General features: G+C 35.1%; 2 protein-coding genes and 1 long non-coding RNA gene across 3 annotated transcripts; all 3 read left to right on the top strand.

Annotated features, from left to right (window-relative positions):
* The first annotated feature begins 159 nt into the window (after window positions 1-159).
* LOC145557827 (protein neprosin-like) lies at window positions 160-12,973 on the top strand. Its single transcript, XM_081619009.1, has 7 exons — window positions 160-306; window positions 659-745; window positions 872-1,042; window positions 1,867-2,028; window positions 10,691-10,744; window positions 10,862-11,011; window positions 12,587-12,973. The coding sequence occupies exons 1-7, from the start codon at window positions 160-162 to the stop codon at window positions 12,971-12,973; spliced, it is 1,158 nt and encodes a 385-aa protein (XP_081475135.1).
* On the top strand, window positions 3,834-6,094 carry LOC145559986 (uncharacterized). The gene is made up of 3 exons (XR_014093062.1): window positions 3,834-4,153; window positions 4,876-4,963; window positions 6,059-6,094. It is a non-coding gene; the product is annotated as an uncharacterized LOC145559986 (long non-coding RNA).
* A 1,305-nt stretch (window positions 12,974-14,278) lies between the features above and the next one.
* Window positions 14,279-18,828, top strand: LOC145557828 (protein neprosin-like). The gene is made up of 5 exons (XM_081619010.1): window positions 14,279-14,449; window positions 14,569-14,655; window positions 16,121-16,282; window positions 17,445-17,597; window positions 18,442-18,828. Exons 1-5 carry the CDS (start codon window positions 14,279-14,281, stop codon window positions 18,826-18,828), a joined length of 960 nt encoding a protein of 319 aa, XP_081475136.1.
* The last annotated feature ends 231 nt before the right edge of the window (window positions 18,829-19,059 follow it).

Below are 19,059 nucleotides of genomic sequence, written 5' to 3' on the forward strand. Positions count from 1 at the left end.
AATTATATGAGTTAAGCACGTATAAATACAACATTTGAGCTTTTTAATTAATTAGGAAGCTACTCAATTAGCCACCTCCAAGTTGAGATTATAAAAATATCCTTTTAACTAAAAAAAATTCGATCTTCTACCCTATTAATTTACACATTATTTCCCTATATGGCATACCATAATTTCTATGTTCACACACTACTTGTCCTAGTGAGTTTATTAGTGCTAAATTCACCTTATGTAAGAGGAAGAAACCTTGAAGATGTCAAGAGAAAAGATTCATCTCCTACAGAGGGAACTGTCAAAACCATCAAGGTAATGTCTCATTTCGCGTCCTTAATACTAAATTTTTTTGTACTTGTATGACACGGTACATCTAATCAGACAAAATCTGATATCTGATCCATCATTTAGTAAACTCGCCTAGTGTTAGTTTTTGGTGCACAACATACCTAGTATTAGTGATACCTATAGGTATAAGCCTATATATTAGGTTGAACTTTCATCAAATGTATCAATTTTTATGTTATTGTGTATCATATACATTCATACCCGATCCGTTCACAATGTCATTTTGAGTACCAAATCCATGCATGTACAACCCTAAGACGTGATATTAATTATTTTCCCGTATTGTCCATTCTTATATTATAATTTTGCTTTATAGGATAACAATGGAGATGTTGTGGATTGTGTTGATATATACAAACAACCAACTTTGAATCATCCACTCTTAAAGGATCACAAAATACAGGTACTTTCCTTTCTTATATATTTCGTTCACCATTACAATTAAGGCACAATTAAGTTTAAATTTCGATCTCTACATTGATTATCGCGTAATCTTAATCATCTTCTCTCTTGTTTTACAATGTTCAAGATGGATCCAAGTTCATCACCACGAAGTAAAACGAATGGAAGAAACTCCCCACAAGACTTCTTACAGCCTTGGCATAAGAATGGTATATGCTCTGAAGGAAGTGTTCCAATACAAAGAAGGCAGCTACAACACACACGGTCTAATATGTCAATCACGGGTCCCCACTATGAGGCAAGTCTTCACATCGGTAGACAATTCTTAAATAGACTCGTTCTCTTACTAACTCTTTATTAACTCCCTTAGTGGTGGAGCCAGAAATTGTTTATTGAAGGGGCCAAACTTAATATACTACGTAAGTCTTGCAAAGAAAAATTAAAAATAAAAGTGCATAGTAAAATAAAAAATAAAAGTGTTGAGATTAGGTTTTGAACATGAGGTGAAAATATTTTTTCATTACCAACTAAAATCAGTTGAGATAACAATAACTACCGTAATACTCTGCAACCTTTTATATATAATCTATATCAAGGGGGAGGCTATGGCCCACCCCAGCCTCCCATTGGTTCCGCCACCGAGCTCCCTCTATTCCTTCATACTTGTTCTGATTTTAGTTTTATTTTTTTTAAGTTTGCTCCATACTACCAATGGTTGTGGCCCTTGTGAGGGATCACAACTTTTCTCTCACAACCGTTAGGTGTGCTCCCATGATTTTTCTTTCTCATCAACTCCCCTCAACGAGAAATTAAAAAAGTAATGACTTTATCTCAGTACATGATAGTGCAATTATATTAAAACAAAATTTTAAAAAGAAGAGAAAGAGTACTTGTTTATGCTAATATAGTAAGAAAAAAATGATTGCATTATTGTATATGGATTAATATTTCCAAACAAGATACCATGCAATTTTGTGCTATTAAGTGTATTGTTTAAGGGTATTAGAGCTATATATAAGTATTAAATAAACTTCTGAATTTAGTATAAAGTTAGGAATTCATGACAAAAACACTTGACTTAAATCGGTGTTATTTATAACAATCTTATTTGTATGAATCTAGTATGCCAATGTGGTAGCATTCCCGTCAACAGAGACAAGGTTTTATGGAGGAGGCGGCCAACTTAGCGTCTGGAATCCCGCTGTATTAAGAGCAAAGGATTACAGTGCTTCTTCATTGATCGTGGTTCTAAGTGAAACCGCTATGTTATCAGCTGGATGGATTGTAAGTAGATCGCTTGTCTCAAAATATAAGTTGTTTATCTTTTACACACGTTTTTATGATGAAAAACTACATATTAGTAGAAAAATGAATTTTTTGGTGTTTAAAGAGCCACAATGGTAGAGACTTGAGCTATCCCTCACTCGCAGAAAAATGAAATTGTGAGTATTGTTTTTTTTTTTTTTTTTTTTTTTTTTTTTTTTTTTTTTTGACAAAGAGAACTAACAAAAAATTAAAAAGTGAAATGAAGTAAAATTCTACGCCTAGCTGCACCAGCAAGAGAGTGAGCCTCAGCAACCGATGTCCTAGAAACCTTCTGAACATGACACGTTGAGAAGGAGGAGATAACATCCCGGATTTCCTGAATTGTCCACATTACCGAAATATCAGCAGTTCTAAAATCCTGGATCAACTGAGGAATAGACATGCAGTCTGTGAACAGGTAAATGCTCGAGAAACCCCAATGTCGAGCATGCTTAAGACCGAAAAGACAAGCCTACAACTCAGAATGAAGAGAAGAACTAGCCATACAGGCCCGAGCTCCACCCCCAATGCAGTGGGAAAAAGAGGGATCCAAGAAACACCAACCCGCACCTGCATTATGATTCTGTCGATCCCAGGCACCATCAAAGAGCATAGAAACTTCACATAACATGTTAGGATCACCTCGTAACACTAGTCTCTCAGAGGGAGCAGAAAACCCAGGGGGAACACTAGTAGAACAGCTAGAAATCTCACGAGCCTTACCACTTCTAGTGGACCATTCCCAAGCAAGATCCAAGACAAAATGAGGGGAATAAACCGCCGATCGAAACCGAACATTATTCCTAGTAAGCCAAATGGCCCAGCAAATCCCAAAAAAACGATCCAAAGCAAGCCAATGCTTAGCCTTCGCAAAGCTGGAAATAATGCCAGAGAACCAAGCAGAAAAAGGAAAAGAATTATCAGGCTTAGGGAGCGACCCCCAGTCCATAGAATCCCATAAACTACTAGAGAAAGGACAATCCCAAAATAGATGTCCCACGGACTCCGAAGAGACATGACAAAACACACATGTGGTATCAATCGGAATGCCCTTAAGAGCAAGAACCTCTGCTGTCGGAAGAGCATTATGTAAGACCTTCCAAGCTAGCAATTTCCACTTTGGAAGAATAGACAGACCCCATAAACGTTTCCACCATGAAGAATCAGTAGAAGTACTCTGAAGGGAAAATTGCTGAGACAGGAGGGCTGTATAAGCAGATTTGGTCGAGAACGACCCATCCCGAGTATATTTCCAGTACACAAAATCATCAATCTTTTGTATTGGGCGTTCTAAACCAAGAATCGCCGAAGCAACAGAAGTGGGAAAAAGATGCCTAATCAAAGACGTATTCCAAATACCAGAATCGGGAAGTAGTAAGTCAGATACCAGCAAAGGACGATCTTCTTCAGGAATACAATCCTTGAACTCAATCCTGATGTCAGGCACCCAACAATCCTGTAAAATACTAACATTATCCCCCTGGCCTACCTTCCAAGCCAGACCTTGGGATAAAGCTACACCTCCCTCTACCAAACCACGACAACCCCAAGAAGGGCACTAGTACAAAAGTGACATTAGGTAACACCAAACGGTAACACTTTCAATGTTATAAAGTTATTCGATATATAAGTAACACCCGTGTAACACTTTAGGTTTACGTAACACTTGGCTGTAACACTTTTATATTAGGTAGCACTTAGTTGTAGCACTTTAATTGTATATCATTGGTTAAAAATTTTTTTTAAAAAAAAAGTTCTTACTTCAATACTTCATATGACTCTCCCTCCTTTACTCTTTCCCAACTCCCTATCTTAAAAAATCAATTTATCACTCACCGAACCACCGTCAACCCCACCCCCACGCCTACGGCCACCCATTAGCCAACGAAATTCTCACCGGCCACCCCATGTCTCCACCAACTGGCCAACCAAGGCGGTTCCCCATGAGCACACGAGTTTTAGCCATGCCTTTTACTTCTGTAGTACATATTATACGTTTCGCTTTCATCTGCCTTCTTCCTTTAACATGGTCTACATCTTCCCTATCAAATTAACCACTACGATCGTCCATTTGGTGGTTAAAACTACTTATGTGGTAAGATTGGTAAGATTATCTTTCTTTTTTGTAATTAATCGTTGAACATCAATTTAAAAATTTAGGGTTTATCGAAATTTGCTTGTGAGTATAATCAATTTGGGGTTATTATAAGATAGACTATTAAACTATTGGATATAATCTCTAAACTCATGACAAATTACAATGAGCGATTGTTTTTTTTTTTTTGCCAAAATAATATGTTAATATTGATTGATTGTTTCACCCACCCTTTAATTTTCTACTATACTTCCAATTTACTTTTCAAAATTCCCCGATTTCATGCTTTGACGCCCTTTAATTCAATTTAGATTTTGTTATTTGGGCGTATCGTCAATGCCCCACTCATTAATTGATGAACCAATTGCTTTATCTAATCGTATTTGGTTTATTTAATTTGATTCGTTAAGTGGGGTTTATTTGGTCTTTGAGGTACCCAATTTTATTTTAAGTTAAATTTTAGTTTAACATTGATCAGATTTTTTTTTGGTATGAAAAATTTGGATCTGGGTGAGAAGCTTATCTATATATTGACTGAATTAAGGAGTAAGGAGTTGATTGTATGTGTAAAGCTTAGTAATTTCTCAACTGAATTGTTGGTTTGAGCACTTCACTGTACGTATCTTTTGAACTTTAAGATTAAATTTCCTGTGGCAGGATACTCAGTGTAAATGAGACATTTTGATTGCCATCTAATTTTGAATTAATTGCTTCTTATGTGATTTGGTAAGCTAAACTAGGAAGGAATATTCCAATATGAACGCAATCAAAGTTTTGAAGCTTAATCAATTGAGTGGGAGTTCCATAATGTCTAATCAGGTTATTTTTCTACCTTATTATAGTTATATATACATATGCTTTGCAACTACTTAATTTTATAGAATGCTATCAATTCATTGTTATATTTGTCAAATGTGCTTTAATATTTGTATAACCATACTTCTGTAATTTAAGAATTTATAATTGCTTGTTTAAAAGCTAATATATTAATCTATTATTGACTCTTTTGAGGAGTAAGGAGTTAATTGCGTGTGTAAAGGTTAGCAATTTCTCAAATGAATCAGTTTAAGCACTTCACGTAGCTTTTAAATTTTAAGTGTAAACTCCCTGTGACTCCAAACTTGGTGTAACAAGAAATTTCGAATGCCATATAATGTTGAATTAATTGCTTTCATGGGTTTTGCTTCAACTATATGTGTAATGCAAGTATATTTCTTGTTGGTTCATTTCGTAACTTTGGCGTTAATCTAATTTAATTAATCATTTATAGTAATATGCTTATATACGGAATATATTTACTTTATTTATTCCACAATCCAATTTAGCCGCTTATGATTAATTCTACAAAATTTGATCAAGCTTATTATTATCAACTCATTAAGATATACTTCGTATGATATATTTTATCAGAGCTAGCCTACAACTTATTGAAAATCTGCCTGCTTATTTTATGAAGAAATTTAGATTCTTGTGGTTAATTAAATGAAAGTTAGTCACAACAGAATGGTTCCTCTCATATTGTCATGCCGGTATATGTTGGCTTTGCACTTAGATTGTATTCAGCTTCTCTACCTTCAGCTGATAATTACGAGTAAAAAGTTTATTCATGACCAATGTTGCACCTACCAAGATAACTTTTGGTTGGCTAAATGATATGTGTTCGAATGAAACTTAGAAAACAATTAAGTCGGTGTTGGTATTGCAGTCAATCGGTGTTGCTGTTGGTCACTGTTATGTAAAGCGTCTTTTAGGTTTTGTTTGAGTTGTTTGGTTAAAATTGAATACATTGATCTCTAGTTTGGTTTCTTCTTTTTTTCGTGCTTTGAAACGAATGAAACTCATAATATTGACTTATGTTTTACTATGGTACGGAGTGAAGAATAATCTTATACTACCTTGCTATTTTATTTTTAGCTGCTAAAGACTCGAAAGCCTTACACAATAACCAAGCAACGTGATCAATGGATAGAAGAGGAGAACAATAAGATTCTCGAGGCCTTGAAACTCTATAGCCGAGCTTAGTAGTGGATTGAAGGTTTTACTTTGCTTTAAACCTTTTCTTTTAAGTATTGTCGTTGAGTTTCTATGTCTATGAGTTTGGTCTTTCAAAAGGACATTAAACTGAATGAAAAAGTGGGTGATAGTTTCACTACTTAATAGAAAATGAGAGTTATTCTATATAAAATCAAATTAAGAGAGAGGTGGGGCCATGGGGGCATAACATACTAGCTAAGTTGAATCATTTGATTGTTTGTTATCACTAAAGAGCATATCAGTCCGCTTGGCATGCTCACAAATGAAGATTTTGAGTAATATTTGAATAGAATTGTATCAGAATTATTTTATCAATAATTCTTATGTTTTCTCACACCAAAACATGTTTGTTTACCATCATGCTAAGGTAATGTTAAGTGTTTATAAGCTGTTTTTTTTACTGATGGTTTTTCCTCTAAATTATGTGCTTCTTTTGATGATTTCTGAGTGTAACTAATCTCTCTCCAAACTCTTGTTTGCTTGTGCATAAATCTCTTTCACATTTTTAAAAATTAACATCATTATTACAGAATCATATCCTTTTAACCAACTTTGGTCCCCCCTTAGACTTTGTTTCTCTATTATTGTTGGCATTATCAAGTTGTTCTTGTATGCTTTGCTGCATGATATCACTTGGTAACTTTCAAGAATCAAGATTGTAGTTGAATAAGTCAACGCTTAAACGTACACTAAAAGTTTACTTGTGAAGCAAATTTCAACGATTAGTTACTTGTGAAAGCTTTTGTGGGATATTGTAATGTTATTTACAAAATCAAGCCATGTGAGATGACATACGTACATGAGGTTGAAATTAAAACTTAAAAGTTTTTAACACTTGACTGAGAAGTGATATACTATATGTGTGTAAACTCTCCGTAAGGGCACAAAAGTAAATTTGTATGAATTAAAAGTTCTTGCCTTTTCAACTTCTTATTGAGATGGGTCTTTTTTCTGGGATGGGGTTAAAATCGATATTTTACAAAGCAATTTCCATTGTTAAACCTTGCAATGCCACAAAATGTGAATGGAAGATGCTTTGTATAACTAAGGGTTTGGTTACATCTTAACATCTCATAAAACGCAGTGTTTTTGTTACTTTATACTCTATACATTTTGAAAGATAACTGTAACATTTAATCAAGTATAATCTCATAAACAGTTAAGGAGTTTCTCAGGCAGTGAAGTAGGCACATTGTACACTTGACCTGTTTGCACAGTACACTAGTGTCCAACCTTGTACAATGGATCACCATGAATCCCAGTCCACCACCTGTTGTACTTGTATACATGCAGTAGGAACTAACCCAAGTAGCAACCCAGATTGTAGTTTATGCCTATATTCTCTTTTAAAAAGCACTAACTCTTATTATTGTTTTATTTTATTTTTGTTCTAATTTTTTGATATATGATGATTTCACACAAGATCAAATGGATCAAGATGAAGAATTGGGATAACAAGTGATGATGCTATAAGAGGCACTTACTGTAACTGTTGCTTTGCTGCTACTACTGCTGTTTTGTTGCTGCTACGGCTGTTTTTTACTGCTACTACTGTCTGTTGCTGACTTCTGCTACTGCTGGTTGCTGCCACTGCTAGTGTTGTCTGCTGCTGACTTCTGTTATTGCTGGTTGTTGCCACTACTAGTATTGTCTGCTGCGGTTGTTTGCTGCCACTATAATAACACTTTTACCACGTTATGTAACATTTTTTGGGTGTTACTTGAGGTTAGTTTTGTACTAGTGGGGCGAGGACAAGTAATCGAAGCTTTAGAAGAAAGTAAGGCAGGGTACTTAGCTTTAAGGACCCGAGAAGCCTACAACTGAGGATTGGACCGCAGATGCCAAGCTTGCTTAGCCAGCAAAGCTAGATTAAAGGATCGAAGATGGCGAATACCCAACCCCCCTAATCCTTTAGCCTTTAGGGAGATGCAACGCCGAAGAAGGAGCCAAGGACAAACCCCTGGAATCTTTGTTAGACTTCCACCAAAACCGAGATAGAAGAGAATCTATCCGATCACAAATAGTAGCAGGAACTTTGAACACAGAAAGAACATGGTTAAAAGAAGCAACCAGAATAGAGTTGATGATTACCAACTTTGCAGCCGCCGATAAGTGGAGAGAAGCAAAGGAAGAGAGCCGACGAACCACCTTGTCAACCAAAAACTGAAATTCTTTGCACTTCGCACGACCCAAGTCCACCGGGAGACCCAGATACTCACTAATAGAAGGTTTTGATTTCATTCCGAGACTAGCAGACAAATAGTCTCGAAAATCATCAGGAGTGTTGGAACTAAACCGAACAAAAGATTTTTGTAAATTAATCATCTGGCCAGAAACCGAACAAAATTCATTTGTCACTGAAAGGATTTGGTCACAACCTGCAGGAGACACCTTAAAAAATAACAGTGCATCATCCGCGAAGAACAAATGGGAAACAGAAGGAGCCCTCCTGGACACTCGTAAACCCTGGAACAAACCTTTTTTCTCATCACGACACAACATTAAAGAGAAGACCTCCATGCATAAAACAAACAGATAAGGAGACAAAGGATCCCCTTGACGAAGACCGCATCTAGGGAGGAAAGGCCGAGAAGGAGAACCATTAACCAGAATTTGATACGAGACTGTCGTTGAAACACATTGTTGCAATAGATGAACCCAATACGGAGGGAAACCAAATTTGCGGAGAACGTCCCATAAGAAATTCCAATTAACCCTATCATACGCTTTATTCATGTCTAGTTTTAAGGCTGCAGAACAAAGTTTAGAAGAAGAAGTAGACATGTAAGATAACAGCTCATGAGCCAACAGACAATTATCCGTCATAAGCCTACCCGGAACAAAGGCATTCTGAGAATCAGAAATCAAGGACGGCAACACTCAATGGAGCCGATTAGTAAGGCATTTTGCAATGCATTTATAAAGCACATTGCATAACCCAATGGGGCGAAACTGAGAGGGAGATTCGGGATGGTCAACCTTTGGAAGGAGGGTCAAAAAGGTCCTATTCCATTCCTTTAATAAATAGTCATGAGCAAAGAAGAACTGAATGGCTTTAACTACCTCAGACCCAACTACCGCCTAATGCAACTTGAAGAAACCTGCTGTAAATCCATCAGGGCCAGGCGATTTATCTGAACCAATATGAAACATAGCAGCTTTAATTTCCGAATAGGAAAAAGGCTTCATAAGGAACTGATAATCCTCAGGAGAAAGAGTAGGAAGATCCAACTCCTCCCAGTTACAAGGAACAGAAGCAGGAGAGGTATCCTGGCAATTATACAGCATAGAAAAATGCTTGAGCAATAGATCGGAAATCTGCTGTTGATCTGAAACCCAATTATCCTTATCATCTTTTAAACTCATAATTATATTCCTACGCTGCCTAGTCTTCACGGAACGGAACAGAAGACTCGAATGAGATTCTCCCAAAGCATCCCATCGCGTCTTACACCTCTGCTTCCAAAATAAGAAAGCAGCCTGGGCACGAGATAAATTATCTTCCCTAATCAGCAAAAGCTCACTTCGAGCTTGTTCCTCCTGCAAGTTTGAGGAACTTGAAATTACTGAATCTTGAACATTCTGCCAATCAATACCCCATTTCCTCTTGTTTGAAACACACCAGTTCAACAAACAACGCTTAACATCTTCCAATTTACGGGAAATAGAGAACATATAGGAACCAGGAGGAGAATTTTGCCACTGATTTTGAATCAAAGAAGAAATGTCCGTTAAGCTCAAGCACCAATTCTCAATCTTATAAGGGCGTTTGTTGAAGTTGGAAGAACCGGCTTCCCGAAGAATAATAGCAGCATGATCCGAGAACAAGATCGGTTGGTGGAGAATAGAAGCCTCAGATCAGGATGTAAATCCAACCATGAAGAAGTAGCATATCCTTTATCAAGCCTTTCAAAAGTAGGTTTTTGAAGTTGACCATTAGTCCAAGTAAAGTGTGGTCCATGTAACGGAATTGTGAGTATTGTTAAATTAAGAAAGATAGTGGAATTTGTTTTACTAAGATTGTATAAAAAAAATAGTGAACTTCGGTAAATTAAGGTGAAAGAATTAGAGAAATGTGAGACTTTCTTTAAGAATAAGATATTTGTATCAAATGAAACTCTCATTTGGAGATGAAGGGAGAAGAAAAGATTGGTGTATGCCTTAACGTTTTACTGGTTACAATTTTTTTTTTTTTTTTTTTTTTTACTGGTTACAAGTCTTCCCAAGCAACATGTACGTTAATGTCTCTTACTAATAAAAGATGAGTTAAACAGTTTATACGGTTAAGGGCCTACTCCTCCATCATACACCGTATATATTTACTACTTGTACATAATTTTGGAATTGAAACTCTTTTGATCTTGGAGTCTATCAATCTATCGTAATGATGGGTGTGACACATACCCGTATTTAGCATGGAATAGTATCTATCAAAGTTATCACTCATGCGATACAGGCATATGTTGTTACTCGTTAAATTTACTAACATCTAATATCTAATTTCTATGGCAGGTAAATCCAGGACTATATGGTGACTTCCAAACAAGATTTTTCATTTATTGGACAGTAAGTATGCGGGATCAATATCAACATTTCTTAGTTACATCAGTCTCCTTCATTATTCTATTCATCTTCTTACTTTAACTTATGCATTAATCAAAATCTTTCTATGAATTGAAACAGACAGATGATTCCATAAACACAGGTTGCTATGATCTTCATTGTGAAGGCTTTGTGCAAGTCAACAAAAGAGTTGCCCTTGGTGCCGCCATGGAATCAATTTCTACAATTGGCGCGAAAAGCCACCTTTCACTCCGAATACTTATTTTCTTGGTATAGTCCTATACAACTTCCTAGACTCATACAAGTACTTATTATCAATGGTTTCAGAGAAATATATCACACAACTATTCATTTTCAATCCAATTCCGATCTTTTTAAATCGAAATAGGAAAATAGTGACTATAATTCTAATCACCAATTTTCTTCTATAATCTTACTATCTCTGAATAATTTCTGGTTAAAAATGATTCTAGGAATTGTTACGAAGTCATAACACACACAGGCTACCCATATAATTCCTCAGTTTTTAATACTTGCAAATAAAACCCCTGTTTGTGCTCCTTTATGCCGCTCTCGCTAGCAGGGAATCTAGTTCAATAAAGGCTTTTTATTTATAGAGGTTGAGTAAGGTTGAGCGAGATGACTTGACTCTATGTCATTTCCTAAAAGAAGGGTATACCAATCAATAACATGGGAGAGGTCAAAGACCAATTGACAAGTTTACCTGGATGAACCATTTAAACTAGTCAATTTCGAACGAGAAACCACCCTCGTGGGTGACTGACCATATGAGGGTCCAAAGCCTTTTTTTTTTTTTTTTTTTTAAAAAAGTGTCATCTAAAGATCACATCCGCTTTCTCTGTATGTGTTTTGTGCTCTCTTTAGTCTTTAGGCACATTATTTAAGAAACTAATTAAAAAAAAAAGTAACAGACGAATTAGGTAATTAAGCTGTAAAACTTCAATTGTAACAACTCAACACTTTCTTTTACGAGCCAGCCCCATCAGTTAATCTTTATGATTGACGAAATTCGTCAATCTAATGGCATAATTGTAATATTGAAGAGAAGCTTTCATACCATCCCATGAGTGAGGATAACGCTGATTTAACGACCGTTTGTCGTTACTTCACCAACACCATCATTAAAATTCCTCCATTGAAAAGCTTCCTGCTTCTTCCTCCATTAAAGATTCCCCAACCTCGACCACCATTGAAGCTTCCCGACCTTAACCACTATTAAATTAAAGCTTCCCCGACCTCAACCACCATTGAAGCTTCCCCAATCTCCACCCACCTTCCCCGATTTCAAACGAAAACCCTATGATCGAATGAAAGGTGAAATTAAGGGCATGGTCAACCCCAAAGGTAGGGGTGACTATGTCCTCCATTGAAGCTCCATCAATTAAGCTTGATTTGTGAAAATTTAGAAAAAAGTGTTGTCGGCGGAGATAAGATAGCAAATGTCAGTGGTTGTGATGGTGGTTGTTGTGGTGAAGAAATGAGGTTGAAAATTTTGGAGTTGAAGTACCATTGTTGATGTGAGTTCGAGGAGTGAGGAGAGAGAAAGTACTACCAAAGAGGAAAAGGGAAGGAAGAAGCTAAACTAACAGACATCCTAGCAAATTTACAAACATATCCTAATTAATTCATTAAGGTGTTAATTTTACCCTTATGATTAACATATTATGTCAATCATAAAGATTATCTTGTATTTCTTCTTCTTTTACTTGGTGGTAAAATTATTTCAGTTACATTGTCTGTTTTCATAGTCTAATATCTTCTTTTAATACATGTCAAGTTATGTTTTTCAACTTTGATTTATTGGTTATAACATAACATTTACAGGATCGAACGACTGGAAATTGGTGGCTTAGAGTGGGTGGAGAAGCAATAGGATATTGGCCTGCAGCCCTCTTTATCAACATACCAGAAGGAGCAGAGAGATTAACATGGGGAGGCCAAATCTTTGACTCTCTAGGGAATGGGCAACACACGAGTACAGACATGGGTAACGGATTATTTCCTGATGTAGGGACTAACGAAGCTAGCCTCGTTTGTTCTCTAGAATACGTCGATAGTTCATTCACACGTCGCTCACCATTCCGATCAACACTAAGGCTACACGTGACGAATCCCTTGTGTTATGATGCGCAGCTCCTCCCTAGTTTAGACCCGAAAAGTGGTCTTTGTTTCTTATTTGGTGGCTCCGGCCTTAATCCAAGTTGTCCATAGTGTGGTTTCATACACAAAGTACATACATAGTTTTTGCCACTTAATGAATGTGGTTTTGTACATGGACGAGTGTGATTGTACAGAATTTGTAATGTGTATTGACATGTTTGTTAATTTGACTGTGTCCGATCCATTATTCAGAAACGGAGAAAGTATTTCAAACTTTTTAAAGATAGTAAAGAAAAATAAAAATAGTGAATGTTTGACATTTTCAAAGGACTTCAATCAATTCCTTGCTGCCTTGAGCAATTGAATATAACGCAACAATTAACAAAAGATTATTCATATATGTAGTGATTTTAGAAATATAGTTAACAAATGCTCCGTAAACAAAGTCAAAAAATCAGTAAAACTTACCCTTGATATCAGGATAAAGCAGCATGAAATGAGTTGATGATGAAGAAAGAGCATTTTCATTTGTTTGACTTATGATCATATCCGTGCAACAATTTTTTATTATTATTATTATTTTTTTTTTTTTTTTTTTTTTTTTTTTTTTTTTGTTAAGAGAGTTACAAGGACGAGTAATAAGAATCGGTTTCAGGATCACCTGGAAATCTGGAAACGAGAGGAAAACTTTAACTACTTGAGCTATTCCTCACTCTCTGCAACAAATTGTTGTTAAATAAGCATCTCAACCAAAAACTTAAATTGATAATTAAAGTAAATGAATAAATTTTTATACTCTATCAATTTGTGATCGGATAAGCTAATAGCAATGTCCATGACGATGTACGTACTTTGTTTAGCATTATCGGTCTGCTTGACCAGTAAATCATCTATAGATGTTCTCATTATGCTTAGAGATAAATGCATAATAGATTTGGTTGTCTTCGTCGTCATCATCATTTTTAGGGGTGAAACAAAATTAAATTAAAAATTTTTGTATGTTACTTGTATGTGTTACTTGTATTCTGGAATCATTAATTTGACTTTATGGGGATCATTAATTTTCTTTTAATTTGACCAAGTCAAAAGTACAATGCTATTAATGAGAATAGCTTAAAATTAACATATTTCCATAGATAGACTCAAGTGAGTAAATTTTAATTTCCCTCCCAATTTTAAGTGATCTTATGGTTGATTCTCATTACTCGTCCTTGTTCATTATTTAATAGCGACCATGTCAATATCTCGCTAAGACCTTATTCAACAAGCAAGAAAGCCTACTCTATTAATGAATGATCCATGCCATTTTGTTCAACTTAATGTGGACAAGCAGCAACTCCCTACTACAAAAGTATAAACCATATTTTGAGCTAATGACTTAATATCCAGGTTCAGTAAACCAAATAGTTTTCCCTTATGGCTTTCGAGTATCTTCGTTTTCGTGGACTATGCCACTTGATGCTAATTCTCTTAATGGGTGTGTTAGTGTTAGATTTATCTCATGTCGTCGTTAAAGGTAAACGTCTCGAACCTAAGGAGAGTAACTACAATTCAGCTCATCCCAAGGGAATTGTCAAAACCATTAAGGTATTGAAATGATATGCTAATTAAACTGATTACTATTTCTCACCTATGTTGTGTTTAAGTAGCAAATTTTTATTTATTTATTATTTTATTTTATTTTTATTATTATTTTTTTTAATCAGGGCGAAGATGGGGATGTGCTGGATTGCGTTCATATACACAAACAACCAGCTTTTGATCATCCTATCCTCAAGGATCACAAGATACAGGTATTATGAAAGCTTCTTATTAAATTGAATTGTTACAAATTGTAAAAAGATAAAAAAAATTTAAACTGTTCATAGATAACTTCCTCCATGAATCACTTTTCTTTTTAGTTGATAAATTTTTTCTATCTCGGGGGATTTTTCTATGTGACCGGTGTTACTTGGTCTGGGGTTATAGAGTCTCAATCTGATTCATATCAAAATTGTTAAAAAGGAGTGGTAGATGAAATTTGAACCCATAACATTTGTGCGACAATGACTTGATACCATGTTAAATGGCCAACTCAACAAAAAAAAACTTAACCTTACAGTTTACTGAGTTTAGGCCCATGAATGTTTAATATTCTATCAAAAAAAAAAAATCCAATAGGTTTCCTTTTAAGTATACCTTTTTGTGACAAAGGCCCTTTTATAAAAAAGATGGCACAAAAGGTCCTTATATTATGTTTGGGTTGTGAGGAGTTCCTTTGATTATTTTCCGACGTTGACTTTTTTATTTTCCTGCAAAAAAAAGTCACATGTAAAGCACGTGACTTAAGTTTCCTTTTTTCCCTGTTTTCTCTCATTGTGGAGAGGATTAGCCTTAAATTACTTTGAATAGCCTTCAATTTTAATTTATGGGATTACAATTGAAGTTTTGGTGTTAATTGTTTTCAGAAATTAGGGTTTAAGAGGGGAAAAAAAAGAGGAAATAAAACGAGGGAAAAGAGGAGGGAGATAAAAGGGAACTTACATGTGACTTTTTTGGCCAGGAAATAGAAAAGTCAACGCCGGGAAATGGTCAAAGGACCCTCCTCACAACCTAAACATGATATAAGGACCTTTTATGCCACCTTTTTTATAAAAAGGTTTTTGTCACAAAAATATTTACTTAAAAGGACCTTCTGCACAAATTTTCTTTATGTATATGTAACAACGAAAATAGATATTGACGGACCTACCTTCCAAGAAATCTTACATGAATGAATCAAAGTCGGATTTTTTTTTTTTTTTTAAGGAAAAATGAATCAAAATCAGATGTTATTACATCATATGTACCATGCCTAATTTAGTGTATTTTATTTTATTTTATTTATTTATTTATTATTATTTTTTTTTTACGAGATATGGAGTACAAAATTTGATTTTGACAGCTTTCAATTAGCTAAAAACCATAATTATTTTTTTCTTGTAACATGTGACCTAACTCATAAGATGGAACCAAGTTCATCACTTAGAAAGATCAACCAAGGCAACTCGGCCTCGGAATTCATACAGCCATGGTACCAGAAGAACACATGCGCCGAAGGAACTGTCCCAATCCGAAGAAGGCGACTTCAAGACCAGCATCCTAATAATAGAAAACAGTCTAATAACACCATCAAAGGTCCACACTTTGAGGCAAGTTTACGACACACAAAATCTAAGCCAATGAAGCCACCATATTTTGAGTTTGTAATGGCATGTTAAGCTATATTGTTTTATGTAGTATGCGATGTTACAAGCACAACCTGCACCCGGGACGCGGTTTTATGGAGGAAGTGCAAAAATAAGCGTATGGGATCCTTTCGTATATAGGCAAGATGATTTTAGTGACTCTACATTGGTTGTCCAGCTTAATCCACAAGTTTTTTTGAAGGCTGGTTGGATTGTAAGTACAAAGTAGCTCAAATACTTGAAAATTCTTATAATTAGTTTCATAATTATATACTTAAATAGTTATTTATTTATGTCCTTTATATGTGCCTATAATATTCCCAGTTAATCTCTAGGATAAATAAAACTTGTTTATCACATGACATTTTGGTAAATAAATCAATAACTTTATCCAGTCATCATTACTGTGAGAACTGCTTTTATTGAAAAAATTGCTGATTTATTTACAAAATTACCATGTGATAAACAAATTTTGTGTATCTCATATATTAGCTTGTATTTACCGCTATAATATATATTCGATTTACAGGTTTACCTGAGCGATATCTTGACTTCAGACCAAGACTTTACTCATACTTTACGGTAATAAATTCTCTCTTCAGTAATCTAAAAGGTTTCACTCGATCGTGAAGATGTCCATCCTACACCCCGTGTGTAAGATTACACTATCATGGTTCATCGGGAATTCAATAACAAGTATTAGGAAAGTGAATATTCATGCTCATACTTCATTACAAATTAAATGCTATGATTGCTACCCTATAAATTAGAAAGCCCTATCACTAGTGCTATGAATGCATAATAATATAGATGGACTAATGTGAGCTAAAACTTAGAAACACAACTAAGAATTGAATTTCAACAAAACATGCTATCTATACATTGGATATTCGTTCTTTGGGGCATACAAGCTAAGTCCGACATGGTCATCCTAATATCAACTAGTGATATATGTCAGAAAAATAAAATAAAATAAATTAGTGATAGGTTGTGTGCGTGGAGTAACCCACAAGAATTTTAAGTTAGTTGGTCAAACTTCCTCTTGTTTTTCAAAGTAAGACGACTCTCAACTCACATATATATCAGTTAATTAATATATTAGTCGGTGTAAAATTGTAATTTATGCCTTGCTCGAAAGGAACTAATTAGGTAGGGAAGATACATTAATTGTTTTTGTAATTTTGGGATCATTAAACTATTTGTCTCTCACACTCTTCTCTCCATATGCCAAGCCGCCGAGGCACAAAATTACACCCGAGTATAGAGAAAATTTATACGTTTACATTTTGACTCGTGTACATGAACAAATTTTCTTAATTTTCCTATATACTTCGTATATTGTACTAAAACATCATTGTTGTGTTAATTTTTAACAGATAGATAATTCCACAACTTCTCGCTGCTGGGATTTGGATTGTGATAATGGGTTTGTGCAAGTCAATAATACTTACGCCCTCGGTTGCTTCATATCACCAGTTTCAACCATAGGTGATGAGAGTTATTATTGGATTGATGTATCTATATTTCAGGTACGAATGTATGATATCATATAACTAATACATAAAGCTAAATTTTTAGCCAGGTCACAAAATAGCGACACTTGACATTTCAACTTTTCGCCAATATCGCGCCACCTTAAATAGATTTAAATAAACTTCATATGATAAAAAAAAACCGTCAAGTGTCGCGCCACCTTGATAGATTTCATAAGACAAAAAAAATTAGGTAAGAATTCTATTTTCAATCAAATTAGGATAAAATTTTAGAATAAGATTATTAGTTTAGAGTTATTTCTTCAATAAAATACCAAATAATAAATTTATAATTAGGCCGCCACAAGACAACCTCATTTAGCGTTTTAATTTTTCGCCAAGTATCGTACCACGTTGGATAAATATAGATTGACTTTGTAGAAGAAAAAAAGTTAATTTAGAATTCTATTTTCAATCAAATTGAATTATAATAGTATAATTTTATCTTAAAAGTCCATTAACTACCCGAGCATCGCCGGGCACAAAACTAGTAAATATATATTTTGATCGTTTTATTTTTCATGCTTTAGGAAAAGATCATGTGACCTGCACATGGGGGTCAATGACGGAAATGATCAAGTCAATGCCGAAGTATGAGCTTGGTTGCCTTGAAAAAAAATACAACCTGGTTTTTAGTTGTCAAAAAAAAAAGTTTAAAAGGTTTTTGTCAAAACAAAAAAGTTAGTTTAAAAAGTTTTTTCTGACAAAATTTCCCAAAAAGAATGAAATTTATAAGATACATCTCTGGACTAAATACCATGTAATTTCCTAATTTTGTAGCTCTACTTCCATTCTTTCACAATAATGCTTTGATTTTCTACTAATAACCATTAAATTTCAGGATCGAAAGACAGGAAACTGGTGGCTAAGTTTTCAGAACATTCCAATAGGATACTGGCCTGCCTCCCTGTTTGCGGGCTTACCAGAAGGAGCTGAAATGTTAAATTGGGGTGGAACAGTCTACGATTCACTAGGAAAGGGTTCGCACACAGAAACAGACATGGGCAACGGATTATTTCCTGATGTAGGGACTACTGATAAAGCCAGCCTATGTTCACTGTATTATGTGGATGACTCAAACACACTCCAAATTCCGGACCGATCAAATCTTCTTATGGCGGTATCTAATCCTTTGTGCTACAATGCACAAATCATACCTGTGTTAGACCTTAAATTGGGACAGTGTTTTACGTTTGGTGGCCCTGGTCGAAACCCAAACTGTCCTTAAGATGATGAGAGTACTCTCATTATATATATGCTTGAATGTGTGTGTTTGTGTGTGCGCGCTCGCATGTGTGTGATTTTCCCATTGTGATTGAGATCTGTCGATCACTTTACTATTTCATCTGTTTGTACAAAGGTGTGTTTGCACCTGATTTTGTGAATGAACAAATGAGTTAATAAAACCTAGATCAATGGGTGTAATACTTTGCAAGTTAAGCTTTTGTAGGTTACTATG

The sequence above is a fragment of the Chenopodium album genome, chromosome 9 (genome assembly GCF_948465745.1).
Source record: "Chenopodium album chromosome 9, dcCheAlbu1.1, whole genome shotgun sequence".
NCBI lineage: Eukaryota > Viridiplantae > Streptophyta > Magnoliopsida > Caryophyllales > Amaranthaceae > Chenopodium > Chenopodium album.

What these genes read in the sequence shown, in the direction of transcription:
- LOC145557828 (XM_081619010.1), top strand. Translation starts at nt 14,279, where the DNA reads ATGGCTTTCGAGTATCTTCGTTTTCGTGGACTATGCCACTTGATGCTA. An exon ending in GAATTGTCAAAACCATTAAG is followed by an intron (nt 14,450 to 14,568) that starts GTATTGAAATGA and finishes TTTTTTAATCAG; the next exon opens with GGCGAAGATGGGGATGTGCT. An exon ending in TCAAGGATCACAAGATACAG is followed by an intron (nt 14,656 to 16,120) that starts GTATTATGAAAG and finishes TGTTTTATGTAG; the next exon opens with TATGCGATGTTACAAGCACA.
- LOC145557827 (XM_081619009.1), top strand. Translation starts at nt 160, where the DNA reads ATGGCATACCATAATTTCTATGTTCACACACTACTTGTCCTAGTGAGT. An exon ending in TGTTATCAGCTGGATGGATT is followed by an intron (nt 2,029 to 10,690) that starts GTAAGTAGATCG and finishes TTTCTATGGCAG; the next exon opens with GTAAATCCAGGACTATATGG. An exon ending in GATTTTTCATTTATTGGACA is followed by an intron (nt 10,745 to 10,861) that starts GTAAGTATGCGG and finishes GAATTGAAACAG; the next exon opens with ACAGATGATTCCATAAACAC.